This window comes from Oryzias melastigma, linkage group LG10, assembly GCF_002922805.2.
Source record: "Oryzias melastigma strain HK-1 linkage group LG10, ASM292280v2, whole genome shotgun sequence".
NCBI classification, from domain to species: domain Eukaryota; kingdom Metazoa; phylum Chordata; class Actinopteri; order Beloniformes; family Adrianichthyidae; genus Oryzias; species Oryzias melastigma.
Window position 1 is genome coordinate 10,469,039 of NC_050521.1, and position 19,416 is coordinate 10,488,454.

The window sequence follows — 19,416 nt, forward strand, 5'->3', positions numbered from 1 at the left end:
CATTCAATTTTGAGTTTACACATTTCTACTCATTTGTTTAGAAATACATTAATAATCTACTATATGATTTGGATCCATTTATATTAACCTGATGTGGTTCACACACTGTAAAATGTATTAGTGAAATAAAGAGATTGTTAATATAATACAGTGCTACATGGATTCTCTAAAGGAGAAACTAACAAAAAATGTTCAGATCATTAACATTGTTAACATTGTTCTGCTTCTCCTGGAGGAAGTTTCAGTTTGGCCACTAGGTGGTGAACTTGCTACAGCATTTCACCTTATTCCAGAAGAAGAAGACAGTATGAGGTAAAATGTTTTAGACCACAAATAGTTAATTTAAAAAATATTTCCATAAAAGAGTTTGGAGAATTCATGCCTGTGAGTTTATACAGATTTGAATTTAGTCAGTAATGTATGGTTAGATTGACAGAGCGTTAGCATTAGCTGACCTACAGAAAATTCCATTAAACGTTAGCATCAAGCTAGCGGACTTCAGCTTTATATGCCAAATCAATTTATATTTTTTATGAATCAATTATTGATCTATAAAGCTTAAATTGATTCAAATCGATTAATTGATTTTATTAACCCGGCCCTACTGGACAGACAGCATTTCTGTTTGCTTACCAAATACTGTTGAGGATAAAGAAAAGCTGGATGAAAATGCAGCCAAAGGGCAAGATCCCACCCATTATAATCCCAGGGATGGGTTTGGTGAAGAAGGACTGTTCCGGAATTTGGCGGGGGATCTGGTTTGTTCGCACTGGTTGCTCAATAGCCTGCAAAAGAGCAGACAAGGGGATTAAGTGATAAACAAAAACATTTGTCCAGAACTTTTAGGGGCCAAAAATGACTAAGAATGGTGATGCTTTACTCACAGGTTTCTTGAACCCAAAGTAGGCGCCGATGAAGGTCAGGGGCACAGAAATCCCAAACCACAGAGCCAAGATGGCTACCAAAGTCCCAAAAGGAATGGCTGCTGAGGAGCCCTCCACCCAAAGGATCAAGTTCATCAGGAAGAAGTCTGCAAACACAATGCTGGGGAGGAAAAATAAACAAAAAAGGAACAAAGAAGAGTTGTAGACAGCACTCAAAGGCAAAAACACACATTATGGTGAGAAATACAAGGCCAGTGAGTTTACCCTGGGCACAGGAGGGCTGTCAGCAACACGTTCGTCTTCCACTTCTCTCCCCCGAAAGCTGAAAACAACAAACACACACAACATCAGTGGAGTAATGGCGCCGTTTGGAACATCTACAAACTCTTAAAACTGTAAGTAAGAACAAAGAGGACTCATACTTTTATAGAGACGTGCAGAAACATAACCGGCGGGGGTGCCCAGCAGGACCCAGAGTACCACAGCGCACGTCATCAGAGCCCCTCTGTTGGCCGGAGACAGGAAACCCAGACAGGCCAGAACTACAGGTGACAAACCAAATCAGTTCAATGGTTCAGATATGCCAGGATTGTTGTGCATGACAACTTCTGGTGTAGAAAAAAAAAGGTAAATGATGAAATATACAAGTTATCTCAGTGATACTGCATCCTGGTGGTGGTAGTGTGTGTGTGTGTGTGTGGTGGGGGGGGTCACATTTTGATCAAGATTAGTGCTGAACAATATAGAAAAAAATATGAAGTGCACATCAGTTACAAATGTCTTAGTAGAAAAACATGTTAGCACAAGTTCAGGAATACTAATAAAAAAAAATAATAAAAACAATAGCAGAGAAATGACACGCCATACATTTTTCTATAATCCAAACAATACGTATCGTCATATCGCCCAGCACTAGTCATGATTATCAGAATTTTCTTGAATGTTTTTTCTTTTTTTCCCTTTTATTTGAAAGTAGGACATAGAGTTACAAAAAAAAAAAACAACAAAAATGTTTTAAGGACTTAAAAGGTTAAACCGAGTTCTAAAAGAGACTCACCCTACTTCTAAGTTTAAAAAAAAATACTTTTAAGTGTTGCTATCTGGACGTTTAGCACAACTTAAAAGTCACTATTAAAGCAGAGAAACAAAAACAACAAAAAAAGGTTTCATAAAGTTGCTGTTTATTTAGAAAAAAAATATCACGTTACTTCATTGACTGAAGATTTTATTTTCTTTAGAGATTTTTTATTTGTTCCTGGTAAAACCGTTTTCAGTTTTTAAGGTAAGAATTCATAACTGTATCAGCGAGTGTCCAATTACTTAAAATACTAGTTTTTTATATAAAAGATTACTTTTCTCTTTCAAAAGGTGGATTTGCTGCAAATCTGCTTCCCAAAATAAATATGTTTTTAAAGGTCAGTGCTCTGCTTGTTAGCTTGATTTTCCACAGGCTCCAATATGGTTGCTTAAAAATGGATGCACTTTTTTTAAACTTATTTGTACCTATAATTTGGAACAATAACCTAATTTTATTAAACAACACAAACTGCTGTTAGTTAGATTAACTAAATAACAATGCTAACTGAACAGAGAATTTAAGAACTGGCGCTTTAATTCAAATGATCGGCTGTTTTTATGCAAATTTGCTGGTAGAGTTCACAAAGGGGAATAGTTTAGCAGAGGATTTAATACAGATCAGTTCAGAAGTAAATGTATGTTAAAACACATTTACACATTAAACTTAATCGGGTTCAACTAGTGCATTGAACCCTAAGAAGTTTAAGAATCACAAAAAATAGGGAAGATGTGAAAGGCGAAAAATGTTTAAGTTTAAAATGTTATATTTTTAAAAGAACAATTTATACATTTTGGAATTGTTCTGGATATTTTTTCTAGGATAGGTAGATGAAGCTAACTTCAGTGAAATACACTGTGAATATGACAGGTTCTCATGTTAAATTATAAGAATCTGTGAACCACAGGTTTCCTTTAAGTCATGTCATAGCAGACCATGCCTTCAGCACTCCTTTACTTCTGAAGAAACCAGACTTTCCTGTAATTTGTCTTTGTTCCTGCTTGAAGAAAAATCTGTAGATTATTTCTAACCTTTTTGACCTAACCCCAGCAGACTAAGTCTTGAGTGTCAGAGTCCATCTGGCCTCAAAGTAGGTCTTTTTGGACTTTGTGACTGCTCTGGTACCAAACCTGAGCTCATGGGTTTTACTTTCTCTATGAACTCTTATATTATTGTTATTTTTTTATTTGAAAGAATAATTACTCAAAAAGGAAAATCAGTTGATTATTTTCATTAGCGTATTTTTTTAAGCAGTAACCATTATCTATAAGCTGATTTTTTATACACAGTCTTAACTAAAACTGATTTTATATAACCAAACTTCCTCTTACTTGATTCTCAGCATAGTTGTTAAATCTGAGCCACCTCAGAGCAGTGATGAGGGTTTGTACAGATGCAAAAAAGGTTGTTTTAGGACTGCTCTGAACACAAAACCAGGATCACCTCATTCAGCAATTCCCCTTCACAAGACCGCACAAGAGCAGAAATATCTCCACACTGTACAGCATATAAGAGTAAATGCGGAAAAATAAATAATGCGATCTAGCACTGCACTAAATGTTTCTTACAGAGTGTAATGAATGTCATGATGAAGATCTGAGTGCCCTGGCCGAGGAACACAGAGAGCAACATTCCTTTGCGAGGAGGACGGAAGACATCTCCATGCACCTGCTTCCATCCAGACTCCTCCTGTGCGTCCTCCTGAAGAGGCAGGAACCGGTATTAAAACTCCTCAACATGTCAGGTTTGTTAAGTTAAGAAGTTCACCAATCACCAATCAGTTGCTCCTTTACAATTCGACACTTGTACAAAGAGCAAACTTAGGGGAAGAGTTTTTATCAAAAGTTGTCAAATTTGGTGTGGAAAAACAAGAAGTGTCTGATTTAAAGTCTGTAAAGCTAGGACAATGTTGTCCTCATCCACACCACATTTTATATCACATTCCCATGTATCAGCTCACTGAAACACCCAAGCACCCGATTTATTAAGACAGAAGTTTGGGTTAATGACAGCTCTCATTACGCTTACATAGTTAACGGAAGATTTATTCCTGGTCGATGGAAGCTTTATCAAGTCTTCCTGTAAAATGTAACAAATGTTCATGGGTTGGGAGACAGTCACCCAATTTTCTGGAACCGATTCACATTGCAGGGTTAAAGAAAAAGCTGAGAACAATGTTTCAATCTATGACACAAATACTTCACAATCTCTAAAACACAAAATAAATTATTTCAACTCAAATAAAATCTTGTTAGTGAAAAATGTTCAAAACCCAACATTTTAAGCAACCATTCTAGTGTAAATTTTCTAAAAAATAAAGCTGCTCATCATATAATAGTGAACATGATTTGGTGGTTCTTTTAAAGGATTACTTTAAATGATTCTCGTAATAATAAAATGTGTCCTGCATCAACAAAACCTGACTTGCTTTTCCTACTTTGTGCAAATGTTCCTAAACACATCTAATTCTGCGAAGTCTTTACCTGGTCCACCTGGTTGTATCTAGCAATGTCCTTGTGCAGAGTCCGTAGCATGATCATGGCCACCATGCCAGACAGGAAGAGAACAATGACCAAAGAGTTCATGATGCTGGAAAAAAAAACAAAAACATATCACTAACCAGAAACAAGAGTCAGAAGCATTTCAAAGAGTATTTTCTTAGAAGAAAATAACAGGAGTCTATTCAGACCTGAACCACTGGATGTTGGTGTGAGGCATGGAGACCAGGATGTAATCCCACCGTGAGGCCCACTTAATAGAAGTGTTTTCCTGTGGGGAATAAAAGTCAAATGTATTATGTGCACTAAAGAGCTGCATATAACTAGATGAAGCGTAAAAGCTCACCTCAAAAGTCACAGAATAGGTGTAGACTATTGACACCTCACTGTCAAACACTCCCGGCACTTCCATGGGGGTAGTGCTATCACAGTTAGGGTTGTCCTTATCAGTTTGTTTGATGCTGTTGAGCACAAAACTCTTCGATCAGAGCACTTACTTTGGAGATGTGATCAATGTGACAAACTGACACTTACCTCTTTGGTTCTAGGGTGGCAGCAACAAGGCGAGCACCTCGCCAGGCATCCTTCTCACCGTTGTGGTAAGTGATCTTAATGTCCACATGGTTGAACACATAGTACGTGTTCTTTTTGTTAAACTCAGACTGGAAAAAAAGAAAAAAAGCTTTTGAGTTAAGAGTGTTCACGTTTTGTTTTTACTTTTGTGTGCCTGGACGCTTAGCTGGAATAGCCTGAGTTACAAGCTTTGCTTCAATCCTGTTAGAAGGATAATTTGTAGAAAACTGTGAAAAGAATGAAGCCAGCATAGCAAAAATTTACAGAGAGAATTTTCTATCTTATACACTTAACTAATATTCAAATAGAGAAAAGTTTAAAGACAGAATGTAAATGTATACACTTTAATTAGGGCTGATTAATAAATACATTTTACTGATAAACTCAAAATTGGAGTTTAAGAAAATTACTTTTTAAGAAAATCTAGAATTTTTTATTTTCCAAGCATCCAGATTTGTGCCCGTCCCTCATGATGGGCAGATGTTAAAATAGCAACTAGCAAAGAGGAGAAACAAACCACATGTTGAAAAATCTGTCTAAAGGCTGTTGCTACCAAAAGAGGGAGTCCTACAAATTTGTATCAACACCTGAAACAGAAGCAGTCAGTTGAGCGGGAGAAATGCTGCCCTTCTTATAAATGCATTTTTACAGCTTGCATTTAGTTGTATTTTGAATTTAGGTCAACTCCCAAGAGACATTTTAAATTTGTAGTTTTGATCAATACATTCTGTCATTTGTAATCTTTGTCTAAGAAAGCAAACCCAAGGAACAGGGGTAAAAAAAATCAATAAAATAAAATTATTAAAATTTGGTGTGAAGAAAATAGCCCAGCTCCAGCATTAACACTGCAAAAATAATACAAGATAAAACAAAATTGCAAAAAAATAATTATTTACATTTTATTTACAACAGCACTTTGGTGGCACAAATGTGAGAGGTGAAGTCCACTGACTTTAACAATTTTGTATTTATTCAACACTGAAATATTTTTGTAGCAAAAATCATAATAGGAAAAATATATATATTTGCTTTCTTTTATTGCAAAAAACATTCAAGCGACAGTATTTTGTAACTTTCCGCCTACAGTCAACATGCTGGATGTTCTGTTGTCCTATGTTAAAGTTAGAAAGAAGATGAACTCCAATGATTTTACAGTGATGGGTTAAACATTTCGTGTCTGAAGCAGAAAACAGATTCATTCCATCTTTTTCAACATTTCTGCAGGTTGTTCACAGGTTTATACCTCAGCATTCAAACAAATCCACAACAATCAGCTCCTTTTGTCTTAACTGTTGTTCTGAAGTCAATCAACTTTGTATCCAAATTTACCTATAAAGTTCTAAAGGCATTTAGATTCATCTAAACCTGCTGAACAATTTACAGAGCCAGTCAGTATGTATCTGTACTTCACTGTGTATCGGTGCGTGAATAAGAAAGCATGGAACCACCTCTGCACAGTAAGGTCAATAAAAGACAGCAGAACTAACGTGTTTGGTTGTGGAAATATTTAGTTAGCTATTGGAGTAAACACGGATGCCTGATTTTAACTGCAAAAAGAAGTTGGAAGGTCATAAGCAAACATAAGTTATCAAAAGATATTTTCAACTAAAAAAACTTTTTCTGTGGTTTGTAGCTTTTCTGAGTCTCTTGTTACATTATTTTAAACTAACATGTACCGAAGTAAGTAAACTGATCTGAAAGCTTCCTGTTCTGATTTTTATATTAAATCCGGGATAAGTCATTGTTTTGTTTATCTTAAGTTTGCTGTCCTCACATACTGAGAAGACAAACAAAGCTTCTGTCACACTGTGTCTTTGGAGTCTCAAGAGCGTATTCATAATAAACTGTAGAAGCCGATACTAGTCAAATACAATCTTTCCAGCACACTCTTGAATGTCTTTACACAGCAGCACTTTATCCCCCAAAGGTTATTCAGAGTGCTCAGCTTTGTTAGACAGGTTCTAGTAAAGTGATTCTCGACTCAACAGGTTTGGCAGTTCATAGGGCTGGGAGTGGCAAGTAAAGATGAATGTAGCCTTCTCAAGACAAAAATGTGGTCAGTCCTTGTTCTTCCATTGGATGAGGGCAACTTTTCTGATAGGTTAGGATTCCAATTAGAACCGAATTCTAATTTTTAATGCTTTTAATATCCGCTTATTACATTGTGTCACATTTAACTCTATCATGGTTTATGTTTGATTATATACATAGAAGTATATTTTTCTTAAACTAAAAACATAAGAATATGGTTTTTGAAAACAAAGGCGAAGTTATGTGCAGAAATGAAAACTTACGTTGATAACACATGCATCTTTTGCTCTTCCATCAGCAGTAACGAGACAACCAATAGGGAAGCCAGGGTTGCAGTACTTCTGACCATCTTCAACGTCGTAACACCATGTCACGGGCATATTGTCAATGATCCTGGAGGGGGGGGATAATGAGTAGCAGTTTTATTAAATACTCATCTTTTCATTCAACTTTTAAGCATGTGTGACATTATAAAAGAAGCTCAAAAGAATAAAGGGAGCTGACCAGTGATGCTGATAGTTCAACTGCATTCCCATCTTAAGAAAATCCAGTTTGGATACATCTTCTTTGTTCTCCTTCTTGTAGGTCTTTGTGCACACTTTGTTGCATTTTTTATCTTGTTTAAATGTGAACTACAGGGAGATGAAATATATTTTAACAACAGTATGACAGTACCGGTAAGCTAACACACACACACAAAACTACAACATAGACACACACCTTGTATGGGGAAGACTCTATCCGCTCACCAAACAGCACCTGTCCAAGGTTCTCAGAAGGCCGGATCTCCTTCTGATCTTTGCAAAAGTCAAACCTTAAACACAATTAAAGACCCTCAAACATATGAAAACATAATAAAACAGTGCAAATCTAGAATTTTTGTAACTCGAAAACTTACACATCATATTCATAAGGCAGAACGGACTCCACAGAGTCCAAACGATTGACAAACAGCTGAATTTCTGTCTGTAAAAAGGAGACATGTGGTATAAAGTACATTTCTGTAAAAAATGAATGTGCATTTAATGTCATATGTGCATTTACAACTATTCCTTCTAGAAGACTAAGAAAATAGTCATATATATCTAAACACGTTATTAAAAAAATATTCATCGTGCATATTATCAAATAAAACTAATCTTCATCTTAAAACGATATAGCTTCAGCAGGAGAACAAACTAAGCAGTATGGGTTTTTGATACGTCATCCTAAAGTTACAAAAACAAGAAGCGCACTTAAGAGGCGGCTTAATTTACCGAATCCTAAATCGTTATAAAGTTGGGCAGAGAAACTAATTTCAATTGTAAGCATGTGCAGACAGTGAATGAAATCATTTGCTATGCAGCAGGGTAAAATTCCAATACCCAGGATCCAGGTAATAGCCGGGGCCTAGGAGAAAGGTATGCTAGCCTTTAACTTGAAAGCAATACGATAAAACAAACTAAGTATTGATACATTTTGGGTTCTAAAAATAAAATAATGATTACCTTAATTTAAAAAAGAAATGATAATTAATTATTCATACCTGGCAGTCGGGAATGTCTTTTTCTACACAAAAACTCACTGGGGCTAAACCCGGAAGGTAAAACGCCGAGCACGAAAAACAATAAATGACTAGCAAAACGAACAAAACAAAAGACATGGGTATCCTCCGCTTCATTTTACTACAGACGCCAATTTACAAAGATTTTAGGTTCTTCTACGAAAACGAGTATTCTGTTTTGAAGAGAAAGCTGTGTTTAATGGCGGTTAGCTAAAAGCTTAGTCTCTCAGCTCTGTTTGCGGTGACTGCGCTGTGTGTCTGGACAACCAGTGACGTTCACCCCCGTCAAAGGATACGGAAGTCACAAGATTGCTAGAGGAAGTTCACGAATTCTTTTCAAATTAAAAGCACAACACAAAACTAAGAACTTTGAATATATATATTTCTGGCTCATATCAAATAGAATAGAGTTTAATTTTCAAAATAAATTGTTATTTATAATTACAATCCCAAATAATACGTATTAAATGTATTAAAACCTTAAATTATTTTGTGGAACATTTATTTTGATAGACAGGGAGAGTTAGGAAAATGACACCGTGGAACTGATGGCGCTTGTCAATTCAGCCTTGTTCTTATCCTTATTCCTGATCTCGGCTCTGGGAGACCAGACGACTTCTCTAAATTGCACGAAGCATAAATGGGGAGAAGGACCAATAAATCCACACAAAGAATTGATTTGAATCACCTAGTTTTTTATTCGCGTTGCAGTACCTTGAAATAAAGTCAACAAATAATTCAACAACCAAACAAAAGCAAAGAAGAAATTCAAGTTTCAACAGGCAATCATTTTCTAACACGGTTACGAATCAATGCAAATAATTATTTTTGGCTTAACATTGACAGTTTAACATCCCCCATAAGTGCAAGTGTAAGTATTGTGAAAGGTGATGGCGTCTGTATGTTATTTAAATTTGCAGCATGTTTTAATTACTTTTCTTTACAAATGTGTTTGCTTTTACAACTATCTGATAAACAAGGTTTCTTTCACATTAGATTAATTTTGCTTGACAATGCATTATTATTTAGGCCTAATTAATAGAAATTGTAATTTGTTGTTTTAAAAATGCAGGTTGACTACTTTAGTTGGCAACTTGAAAAACTAGATCTTCAGTGGAGTATCACGTAAAAAGCTGGCCAAACTTGAAAATCAGGAACTCTTAGTTGTTAGTTTACAGTTTTTATTCCCTTTCTAAAAAGGAAATGTAGAACCAGTCCATTTAACTTGTAATGAATGATGCATTTTCTCGTTGTGCTGTGCTTCTTTGAATGAAGTGGGTGTGTGAAGGATGTCTTAAGGATTGATAGATGGGCAGGCCTATTTTTTAAATTAAACTAAAAAATGAGTTAATACATAAATGTAATAAATAAATACATATATAATCTGTTATTTAAATCTGTTTCATATCACACAATCCAATTTTAAAATGACACAAAAAAGACAAGGCGTTCCAAAAAATAAAGATTGTTATTAAAATATAAGTATAATTGATCGGAGGATGATCCTAATACATTTAATGGTGTGGTTACACAATTAATTAAATCATAATTTCCCTATGTCTCTTGGAGAAAAAAGATTTATCTGAAGACGACTTTTGGGCTAAAACATATGGGATGCCATTTGTAAATCTGAGAAGTAAAATTTTGACATCGCTGTTTTCAAATATTCAGCGTGTTTTGAAAAAAACAGGTTTATTGTTTTTTTGCATATTTTCACATTTACTAACTATGTATTTATTTAGCAAGCTAAGTATGTAATTTTAAGATAAATATTTATTTTAAAATTATATATTTAGCTTACAAACTAAAATTTTATTTTATTAAATTAAATACTAATCGAAATATTTATTTTCCAAAATAAATATTTAAGTTTTGTAACTAAATATTAAGTTAAAAATGAAATATTTAAGTCAAAATTAAAAATGTACTAAACAAATAGATAAATAAACCAATTAGGTAAAAATGTAATATTGTTCCTTGGTATTTGTCTATATACAGTACATAAGAAACCAATATTAGTTCCCTTCTATTGTAAAAGGGTGGGATTTGAGGCACAGCTACAGGCAAGTTTTATTATGCTAAAAATAACTTTTCAGTGAATATTATCTCATTCTTGAAATTTAAAATTAAATAAATACTTATTTTAAAATATTCTAGGCAGCTATAGTGTTTCTTTTTTGCATGCAGTGATATTTGTTTCTGTGTGCGTGTATGTGGTGGAGGGGGGATTCATGCAATTACTGAGTTGTCAAAATTTTGATGAAAACATTGATGTCAAAACTTTCCTTCTCAGATTTACAAATGGCACCCTCTTTGCAAATTCAATTAAACTTGCACTTTTATTTACTTTTTGCTACTAAAAGTAACAACAAAAGTAAAAAAAAAAAAAAAAGTACTTTTTGTATGATAGAGGCTACTCAACTGCAAAATAATATCTTCATATTCAGAAAATTCCGTTTGAGACTTTCTATTCCGTCTGACATATTTAATAAGTTAGGCTTGCAGAAAATATATATCTTTTATTGTAGTGTGATATCTAAAACAACTTTTATTCAGCCCAATATTAATTAGCTGGGTTGGTATCTGTTTAAATCAACAGATAGCAACAAATTTGTGGTAAGAAATTAACTTATTTTTGTCTTACCACTGAAGAAATAATTATGAAAATCTGTCTTTCTTTTTCCCAAAAAAAAAAAATTGCTTCCCTTTTAAGGATCTAGCCCCAGTTAAACAATTGATATTGGTTCCTAATTAAAATATTGTGCAAGTTGTTATTATGTATGTTAAATAAGTGTCCTTTAAAATGAGTGATGCTGTGTGGATTTTGCCCTGCCGTCTGTCAGATGGTACCTTCTATGCTTCCTATAGTAGTTTGGAAATGTTCCAGTACATGAGGCTGTTTAAAAAAAATGGTGTAAAACATGTTTGGTCAAATGTATACTGCATCTTTTGATGGTACAGAACAGAGAAATGTGAAATCTGGATAGCAACAGTATGTAATACTAAATTATTGTTTTTTTATGCTGGGTGCTTGTCAATTTAACCAACTTTTTCTAACAACTTGATAGCATTGGGAGAAAAATATTTTAGAAAGAAAAAAGAAGAAATAATCTCTTAACATGTTAATTTTTAGTTAACTGCACCATCTGGTGTCACTAATTAAAAAGTCCGGTTTTCATGTGACCTCCTGTACACGTGGTGGCGATAACGAGCCTTATCGACGTCTTGTTTTAAACCAAAAAACACGAGGCTGTGAACCCCGAAGAAGACGGGCCTTTTCTTTTCGACCATCGTCTGCGAGTGAAAGCTAGGTGGTTTGATATATTCGTACTCTTACGGTTCAGCTTTGCGAAAATTAAAAGTATTTTGTTTCCCATTGGGTTTTCACACTATTTGTGCATTTTTATCTGGACAGCTACATCAACGGTTTGGTGAGTCGATTCGAAACTGTCGCTTCATTTAGCGCCATTTTGTGTGTGAACATAACTTGATGCTTTCTTCGGTTGTAATATCATCTCTGCAGAAGAATCTCGTCGAACTTCATTCCATCCTCATTTCTTTATCGAGCATGTCTTCCTTCGCAGGCAGAGAGTCACTCAGAATGGCAGAGGCAGACCGGCCAGGAAAGCTTTTCATCGGAGGGTTGAACACTGAGACCACCGAGAAGGCCTTGGAGCAATACTTCAGCAAATATGGCAGAATTGTTGAAGGTGGGAGTCGGACTGTCTTTTCCTATCCCCAATATTTAAAAAAAAGTGCAATTTCTCTACATGTTTTAAGGAGGGGAAAATTCTCCACTGTGGTTAGTCTTCGACTTTTATCGTTCATTGCTGTTAGCATCAGCATCTTACAATCTGGCTTTTATTTAGTTTTATTTTTTTTATAATTAATTTATATTTCATAAACGTGAAACGTCCTATTTTCTATCACCCTGGAAAACCCTTAAGTTTAATGAGACTCATGATAAGGTTGAAAGACGAGGATTTATTCCTGAAAAATGAAAACATCTTCCAGAGTTTAAACTAGTAAAACCTCAGAAACACAAAGTACTTTTCCAGCAGTTAAAGATTGATTCACAGTGAACAACTACAAAACAATTTAAACAATAAAAGAAATGCAATCTCATTTGTTTCAAATTCACAAACAAAAATCTTAAGTATTTCATATAAAACTGTTTTTTACCTGAAAGCAGCAATGCTCTCGACTGCATTTGTTTCTTCTCTTCAAAATGAAACATGCAAAGCTGTGTTTTAGAGCGTTAAATTGTAATCCAGTAATGAAGCTTTAAAATTCGCTGCTTTTAGTCAAGATAACGAAACCCAATCAGAATAAGAGGAAGCTTATCTGCTATTGTTGCACTGTAATATCGGTTACCGATAAATATCGGCCGATATTGGGCATTATGACGTCACGCCGATATAAAAAAAATTGCAGAAAAAATGGACTGATAATTAAAGGGTTAAACTGCGACGCTTCCTCACTCTGCACTCAGTATTTACTTGGGTACAGATTCTCTGCTCACCCCAAAAGTTTCAGCCTCAGTCTTACTTTGTACTTGCAAATATTTTTTTCCTCAAGTTTAAAAAAAAATGTTTTGATTATCGGTTGCAAAAAGTCAATATCGTACATCAATATTATCCACTCCAATGAGAATTGTCTCTTTTTGCATTTTTGTAATGATGAAAAACGCATAAAACAATTCAAGGTTAAACCTGCATTCCTGAGTATTTAATTTTTCTGATGGATCAGGAGCAGATGAATTCTGATGCAGCCACTTGCAGACAAATAAATCCACGAACGTCTTCATTTTCCTCATCTCAGCTGTCCTCTGGTTCAAAACAGTACGACTGGATAGCACTGATGTGACGGTGTAAGCTGAGGGTTGATTGGAAATTAGTGGAGGCTAACTTCCTCACAAACAGTCTTGCCCTCAACTAATGAGCTCCTGCTGCAGAAAATATGTCTTAAAAATCAACTTGGGTTTTTTTTTTTTTTTTTTTTACTAAAAACTCCATAATCATAATTAAAAGACCACTGGAACAATTTTACTATAGACCAAATATAGTTTTAGTGGGATTTTAATGTTTAGGAGAAAAAAGTTTATACAATTTCTGCTTTTCAACATGCTTTGTCTCTGAATTCATTTTTGTCCCGTTCTTCCTCATTTCAGTTATTTTGATGAAAGATCGCGAAACAAACAAGTCAAGAGGATTTGCATTTGTTACCTTCGAAAATCCTGCTGATGCCAAGGATGCAGCTCGTGAGATGAATGGAAAGGTAAGTTGCTCCTCTCCCTGTCTTTATATTTCAAAATGGCCCCACGTAAAGTTCCTTAAAGTGTTTTTGTCTTTTTCCTGAAGTCTCTTGATGGCAAGCCAATCAAAGTGGAGCAGGCTACAAAGCCTCAGTTTGAGAGTGCTGGTAGACGCGGACCCCCACCCAATTACTCTCGCAGTCGTGGTCCACCAAGAGGTCCTCGTGGTTCCAGGGGTGGTCCTGGTGGCATGAGGGGACCCCCCAGGGGTAAGAAATTAAGGCAGCCAAAATGATTTTAAGAAATGTTATTCAATGTATTAATATCACATCTCTGATATGTTAAGACTACTATGACAGTCCCGGAAGTGGGGAACCCTTCTTCAAAGGGATGTCATCAAGGGGCCCCCCTCCACTGAAACGAGGCCCTCCACTTCGTAATGGCGGCCCACCACCCAAGAGACCTGCACCGTCTGGCCCCATGGGCAGACGTGAGTGTCAGTACTCTGCTTAATGCAGTCATTTTTTTCTCATCTCTTTCATGCATGAACTTCTACATGAATTTGGATTAATGCTTGTTTGTTCTTGGCTGAATTGTGACCAGTTGTTTTCTTTATCTGCATTTTCCAGCTCCTATGTCAAGGGACAGAGATCCCTATGGTCCTCCACCCCGAAGAGACTCCATGATGTCCAGGAGGGACGATTATCCGTCACCGAGGGATGACCACTACAAAGACAGGTAGGAAATTTAACAAACCCTTTGGGAAAGTTGTTTTTCTCTTCATTTTGCTTTGGCCTGCTGAAAGGTGAAACATCTTATAACAAAATGACGTTAACAGTCTCTCTGTTCCTCAGCTATTCCAGTCGGGATTATAATTCAAGAGACTCGAGGGACTACGGACCTCCTCCAAGAGACTACTCCTACAGAGATTACTCTAGTTCCCGGGATGATTACGGCTCCATGTCCAGAGGATACAGGTATGGCTATTACCAGCTTAGTGGTCTAGAGGTAGAATATCAGCCCTGAAACTTGGAGGTTTCCCGGGGAGTCCCGCGTCCAAAGTAACAAACACCTGATTGAGTTGAAATGTATTGAAGACAGGACACAACTGGAAGATATACAGTATTCTGCATCTAAAATGAACGTCCTTTTTCTGGTCATCACTAGCTCAGTGGAGAAGTTGAGTGTTGTGTTTGATTGGGGACGGAGCTGGCAGAGCAGCAATGTGAATGGGGGCGGTTCACATCATGCTGATGTCATACGGTCGATACGACTCGCTTGTTTTCGTGGGTATGGGAGGGGCTGCTGCAGAGAGCGCAGGTTTTTAGAGGATTACTTTTATTTAAAAGTAATCCTCTAAAATAAATGAATCAAAATATAGCTTTGGGGTTCTTTATTGTGAGGAATGAACAGTATAATGCACTCAAAACGTAGAGTTTTCACGGTATGGCCCCTTTAAGACATCGAATTTTCCATATTTGTTTGCAATTAACAATATTTCAAAACGAAATGAAACTAATAAAAAAGAAAAACAGAAATGCAATCATTCCAAATTCCTTTTTAATAGTTTAATTGGAAAAGCAGTTCAACTGAGCATGAAAAGACACAAATGTCTTGTTTTTCTAGTGACCGTGATGGTTATGGAGGTGGACGAGATCCAAGAGGCTACATGGATCGTCCCAGCGGGGGTTCCTACAGAGATTCATACGATGGTTACGGTAAGATGCAATTCCACAGGCCAATGATAGATCAGAAAAGATTCACAACATTGTTACCCAAATACCAAAGCAAATTAGCCCCCCACCTTCCCAAATCTCCAAAAAACAATAAATTCACACCTCAAAGGAGTTTCCTGACCAGTGCACAACCTGAAATTTTTTTCTAATTTCTTACAAATCTGAATTGAATCCAAAGTTTTAAGACTCCTGTCACTGCTCCATTCTACAAGAAAACATGTTTGGCTTTGTCAAGCAAAAATAATCAAACAATTCAATGTCTTTTACAAAGTTTTCCACTACAAGGAACCTTCAAACGTCATGGAAGTATCAGTTCTTTATTAGCTGTTGCCTTGCAAAGTACTCCCTCAAGGAGGAACCATCAAAAAGTCTGAAAACCCAACCACCCCTTCACATGGAACTTGAAATGGAAAAATGACAACTCAGATCAGTGGCATGCTGAAATGTGCAACAGTGCTGACTTTTTTTTTTTCCTTCTGTGCTTGGATATGCCCTGCACTTACCAACTAAAATTATCCATGCTCATTTAAATCTAAAACATTAGAGGAGGATTTACACACGCCATCTATACAGTGATCACAAGACTAAAAACATTGAGCACCTCCGAGTGCAATAAAATGTATACATTGAACCTTTCCAATTACCTGAACCATTGACCCTGCAGGTAACTCTCGCAGTGCCCCTCCCTCAAGGGGCCCCCCACCATCCTATGGTGGAAGCAGTGGAAGCAGTCGTTATGATGACTATGGCGGCAGCTCTCGGGACGGCTATGGAAGTCGAGACAGTTATCCCAGCAGTCGGAGTGACCAGTATCCCCCTAACCGTGGCGAGCGGATGGGAAGGCAGGATAGGGGCCCCGCCCCCCCTGGGGATAGAGGCTACCCCCCTCGTGACTCGTATGGCAGTTCAAGCCGTGGAGGGCCACGTGGAGGCCGTGGTGGCAGTCGAGTTGACAGGGGATTGGCTCGCAGCAGATACTAAACCGGACTTGGAAATCACAATAAAGAAAACGTTGGTCTTCATTTTCACAAAGCAGCCATGGTTAGCAAATGTGGAAAGGGGGCCAAGTTTGACTTGTGTAAAGAGTTTCCAAATTATTTTTCTTTTTTTTAATGTGTGTGTTTTAGTTTTATTTTTATTTTTTTCTTAGTGGTTAATTGTTGATGTCACAGCACAATTTCCGAATGTTAGTTTTTTTTTGTACATTCTTGGCTGTTGGAATCTGCAATGCCCCTTCATGTGGCTTTCCTAATAAAGCTTTTAGTTGTATCTTGGCATCAGTTCATGGATTTTTCAACACAAGACCAACTTCAAATTGCAAAGGAAAAATGTAAAGTGACAACTCAACCTTGTTCTCAAATTTCCCAAATGCAAAGGTGGGTCTGTTCCTGCTATACTGGAAGTAACATGACTTCCTTATTGAACACATGTGCTTCCGTCTGGACAATGCTGTCTGCAAGATACGGAAAAATGTTACTGTCAAAATGTTCTAATGTAGTTCCCATGGAAATGGATCCATCATCCTAGAGCCACTTGATGGCATGCAGCGACAAAACCAAAGGCAACCAAATGCAACTCGACTGCTAGTCAACAGCTGGTAAGCAAAGCAAACCTTTGTTTCTCATCTGTAAATGAGTTTCTCGTTGTCCTGTAATTCAAGCTCCACTCAGAAGGTGACAGTCAAGACATCTTTTACGACGTGGAACAAAGAAAAAGGGTCAACTGAATTTAACCTTTCACTCTAGTCAATTGTCGTCAAGTAAATTTGTAATTTCTGCAGTAGCCCAAACGTTTCCTCTCAATCTGCTTTATACTTTTTTTTTTTTTCAATTAGTCTTCAAAATTTGCAAGAAAAAAACAGTAAAGGTGCATCTTTACATCATTGATGATTGTATTTGGGGATTTTTCTTCCTTTTGATAAATATTTAAAACCTTAAATGCATTGAGACCCACTCTAAGCAGAATCTGTCCGGTCAACTAGCACGCCTATTCAAACACTTGGAACCCCTGGATCAACGAGCTCAACCCAACAGCCCGCCTGGAACAAAACAATCCCTCAAAGTTTCCAGTTGGATTAAGGATTACACTTCTCTATTTATTTTAATACAGCACATTTCTGATATGTTTTCCATGAAGTGCAATCTGTTAATATTGTGTTTCCTTTGCAGGATGAATGCTATTCCATGGAAACGTCTTAGCATTCCATTGAAGTTGTGTTGCCAAGTGTCTGGATCCATTCTCACCACTCCATGCAGCTGTCAGTGGTAAGCAGAGGTGGAAACGAAACTGAAAAAAAATAATCACTTGTAGTCGCTCACTATTTCAAAATAGAAATTGAGTTAGTAATTCGCCAAAGTCAATTACGCTAAAATAAAGTAACTAGTTAACAGAAAAAACAACTTTGCATTTCTGATAAAATATATATATATATATATTTTTACTGATCAAGTTTTACAAGTTGCAACAATCAATATTTATTGGATATAACGGACAGAAAAAAGGTTAATCCTGTGCTTTAAGTGTCCTCTTTGTAACAAAGCTTAACAGCTAAATGTGACGTTGAGGACGTTGACCTCTGATCACAAGATTGCTGGTTCGGTTCCTGCCTTGGCTGCTCATGCATTGAGGTGTTGTTGGACAAGATACAGAATCCCCAGCACAGATATAGTGCTCCAGGTTGTTGAGGTTGACAGTGTGAGGCAGAACATGCACATTCACACATCAGTGTGTGAGAATAGGTGAATGGAACTGACTGTAATGCAAGGTAGAAAAGCACTTTATAAGTAAATGCCACTCACCATTTAAATTCCCCCTCCAATCATCTATTGATCTAACACGTTCTCATTGGTATCTTGATTATGATTTTGCCATTTTCTGGGTAATAGTTTCTGCAGAGCAACAGTAGTTAATTAGAAATTCACCTCAGAGTTGTGGGTTAGCTGGTTGACGAAACACGCCCGCGCTTCCTGTCACCCATCTCTTTACAAGTTCGCCCAGTGCAACAAAAATGGGGAGCAATATTGGAGTTATCCAGCTGTACAGTTTTGATCCAGATGCCAACTCAGACACAAAGACATACATGGATCTGATCGTCTGCAAGTGGATTTATCCGAATGGAGCAGAGCAGGGAGCTTGTGATGCGCCGGTCACAAATAAGCTCTTTAAAAAAAAAAAAGTTTTTGTCTGCCCCTTATGGTGTTTATTATCTTAAGTCGTCTGGTAAACATTTGTTCTTATATTCTACAAAAGTAAATAGTTAATACAAATAAAAAATGTTCTTATAGTATCTATCGCTGCCTAAATACACTGAACTTCCAGACGGTATTCTGGAAGTACTCCTAATATTGCCACCTAGGAAATGCTAATTTTCCTGGACTCCTTATTTCTGCAGCTTCTTCCACCTGTTGGGCATTTTGGTGTGTGGAGCGAGTATCTTGTCTTGTGTGGAAAACAACAGACTCCAATTTGCTACCATGAACAATCAGCCAATCAGAATGGCTTATCATGTCTTTGACCCTCCCAGTTTCCCTCAGTCAGACAGAAGCTTTATGACACAACACCAGCTGGTGCTGCACTTGTTTTCCAGTTTATTTAATCAATTTATAGTGACGCGTCACGTTTATTATACAGTAATATGGTGTAGCAATGGAGAGATTAATTAGATTACTCAGTTTTTGTAAAATAAAGGCATTAACCGACACTTATTTTAAACTGTTATTACAAATGGTGGTGGTAATTGTAGTTTTCTGAACTCTGGCTCATCTTTTGATAAACATGGACTTTTTAGCTTTTTTTTTTTTGGCTCACAGCTCTCCCTTTTCT

General features: G+C 36.6%; 2 protein-coding genes across 8 annotated transcripts in view; one reads left to right on the forward strand and one right to left on the reverse strand.

The window, feature by feature from the left end:
• LOC112153267 (transmembrane 9 superfamily member 2) overlaps positions 1-8,902 on the reverse strand; it is an 11,723-nt gene extending 2,821 nt beyond the window's left edge. The window contains exons 1-15 of one of the 2 annotated variants that reach the window (XM_024283338.2): positions 8,587-8,902; positions 7,960-8,027; positions 7,782-7,875; positions 7,566-7,693; positions 7,325-7,454; positions 4,992-5,119; positions 4,804-4,918; positions 4,649-4,728; positions 4,443-4,548; positions 3,988-4,038; positions 3,528-3,660; positions 1,307-1,426; positions 1,149-1,206; positions 885-1,044; positions 634-785 (exon numbers count right to left, since the gene is read on the reverse strand). In XM_024283338.2, coding sequence (XP_024139106.1) covers positions 634-785; positions 885-1,044; positions 1,149-1,206; positions 1,307-1,426; positions 3,528-3,660; positions 3,988-4,038; positions 4,443-4,548; positions 4,649-4,728; positions 4,804-4,918; positions 4,992-5,119; positions 7,325-7,454; positions 7,566-7,693; positions 7,782-7,875; positions 7,960-8,027; positions 8,587-8,721 — 1,658 coding nt within the window. In that variant the 5' untranslated portion in view covers positions 8,722-8,902. The remainder of the gene's footprint in view (positions 1-633; positions 786-884; positions 1,045-1,148; positions 1,207-1,306; positions 1,427-3,527; positions 3,661-3,987; positions 4,039-4,442; positions 4,549-4,648; positions 4,729-4,803; positions 4,919-4,991; positions 5,120-7,324; positions 7,455-7,565; positions 7,694-7,781; positions 7,876-7,959; positions 8,028-8,586) is intronic. The other variant, XM_024283340.2, reaches the window with a different exon arrangement.
• Positions 8,903-11,781: 2,879 nt separating this feature from the next.
• On the forward strand, positions 11,782-16,863 carry rbmx (RNA binding motif protein X-linked). 6 transcript variants are annotated; one of them, XM_024283615.2, is made up of 10 exons: positions 11,797-11,915; positions 12,020-12,035; positions 12,189-12,314; positions 13,775-13,881; positions 13,965-14,127; positions 14,205-14,354; positions 14,488-14,596; positions 14,713-14,835; positions 15,485-15,576; positions 16,259-16,863. In XM_024283615.2, exons 3-10 carry the CDS (start codon positions 12,206-12,208, stop codon positions 16,573-16,575), a joined length of 1,170 nt encoding a protein of 389 aa, XP_024139383.1. In that variant the 5' UTR covers positions 11,797-11,915; positions 12,020-12,035; positions 12,189-12,205; the 3' UTR covers positions 16,576-16,863. The 6 variants fall into 6 exon arrangements, with proteins under 6 accessions (XP_024139384.1, XP_024139383.1, XP_024139385.1 ...); XM_036213794.1 differs by having other exon boundaries at positions 11,844-11,915; positions 12,193-12,314; XM_024283616.2 differs by lacking the exon at positions 12,020-12,035 and having other exon boundaries at positions 11,782-11,915.
• Positions 16,864-19,416: the final 2,553 nt, after the last annotated feature.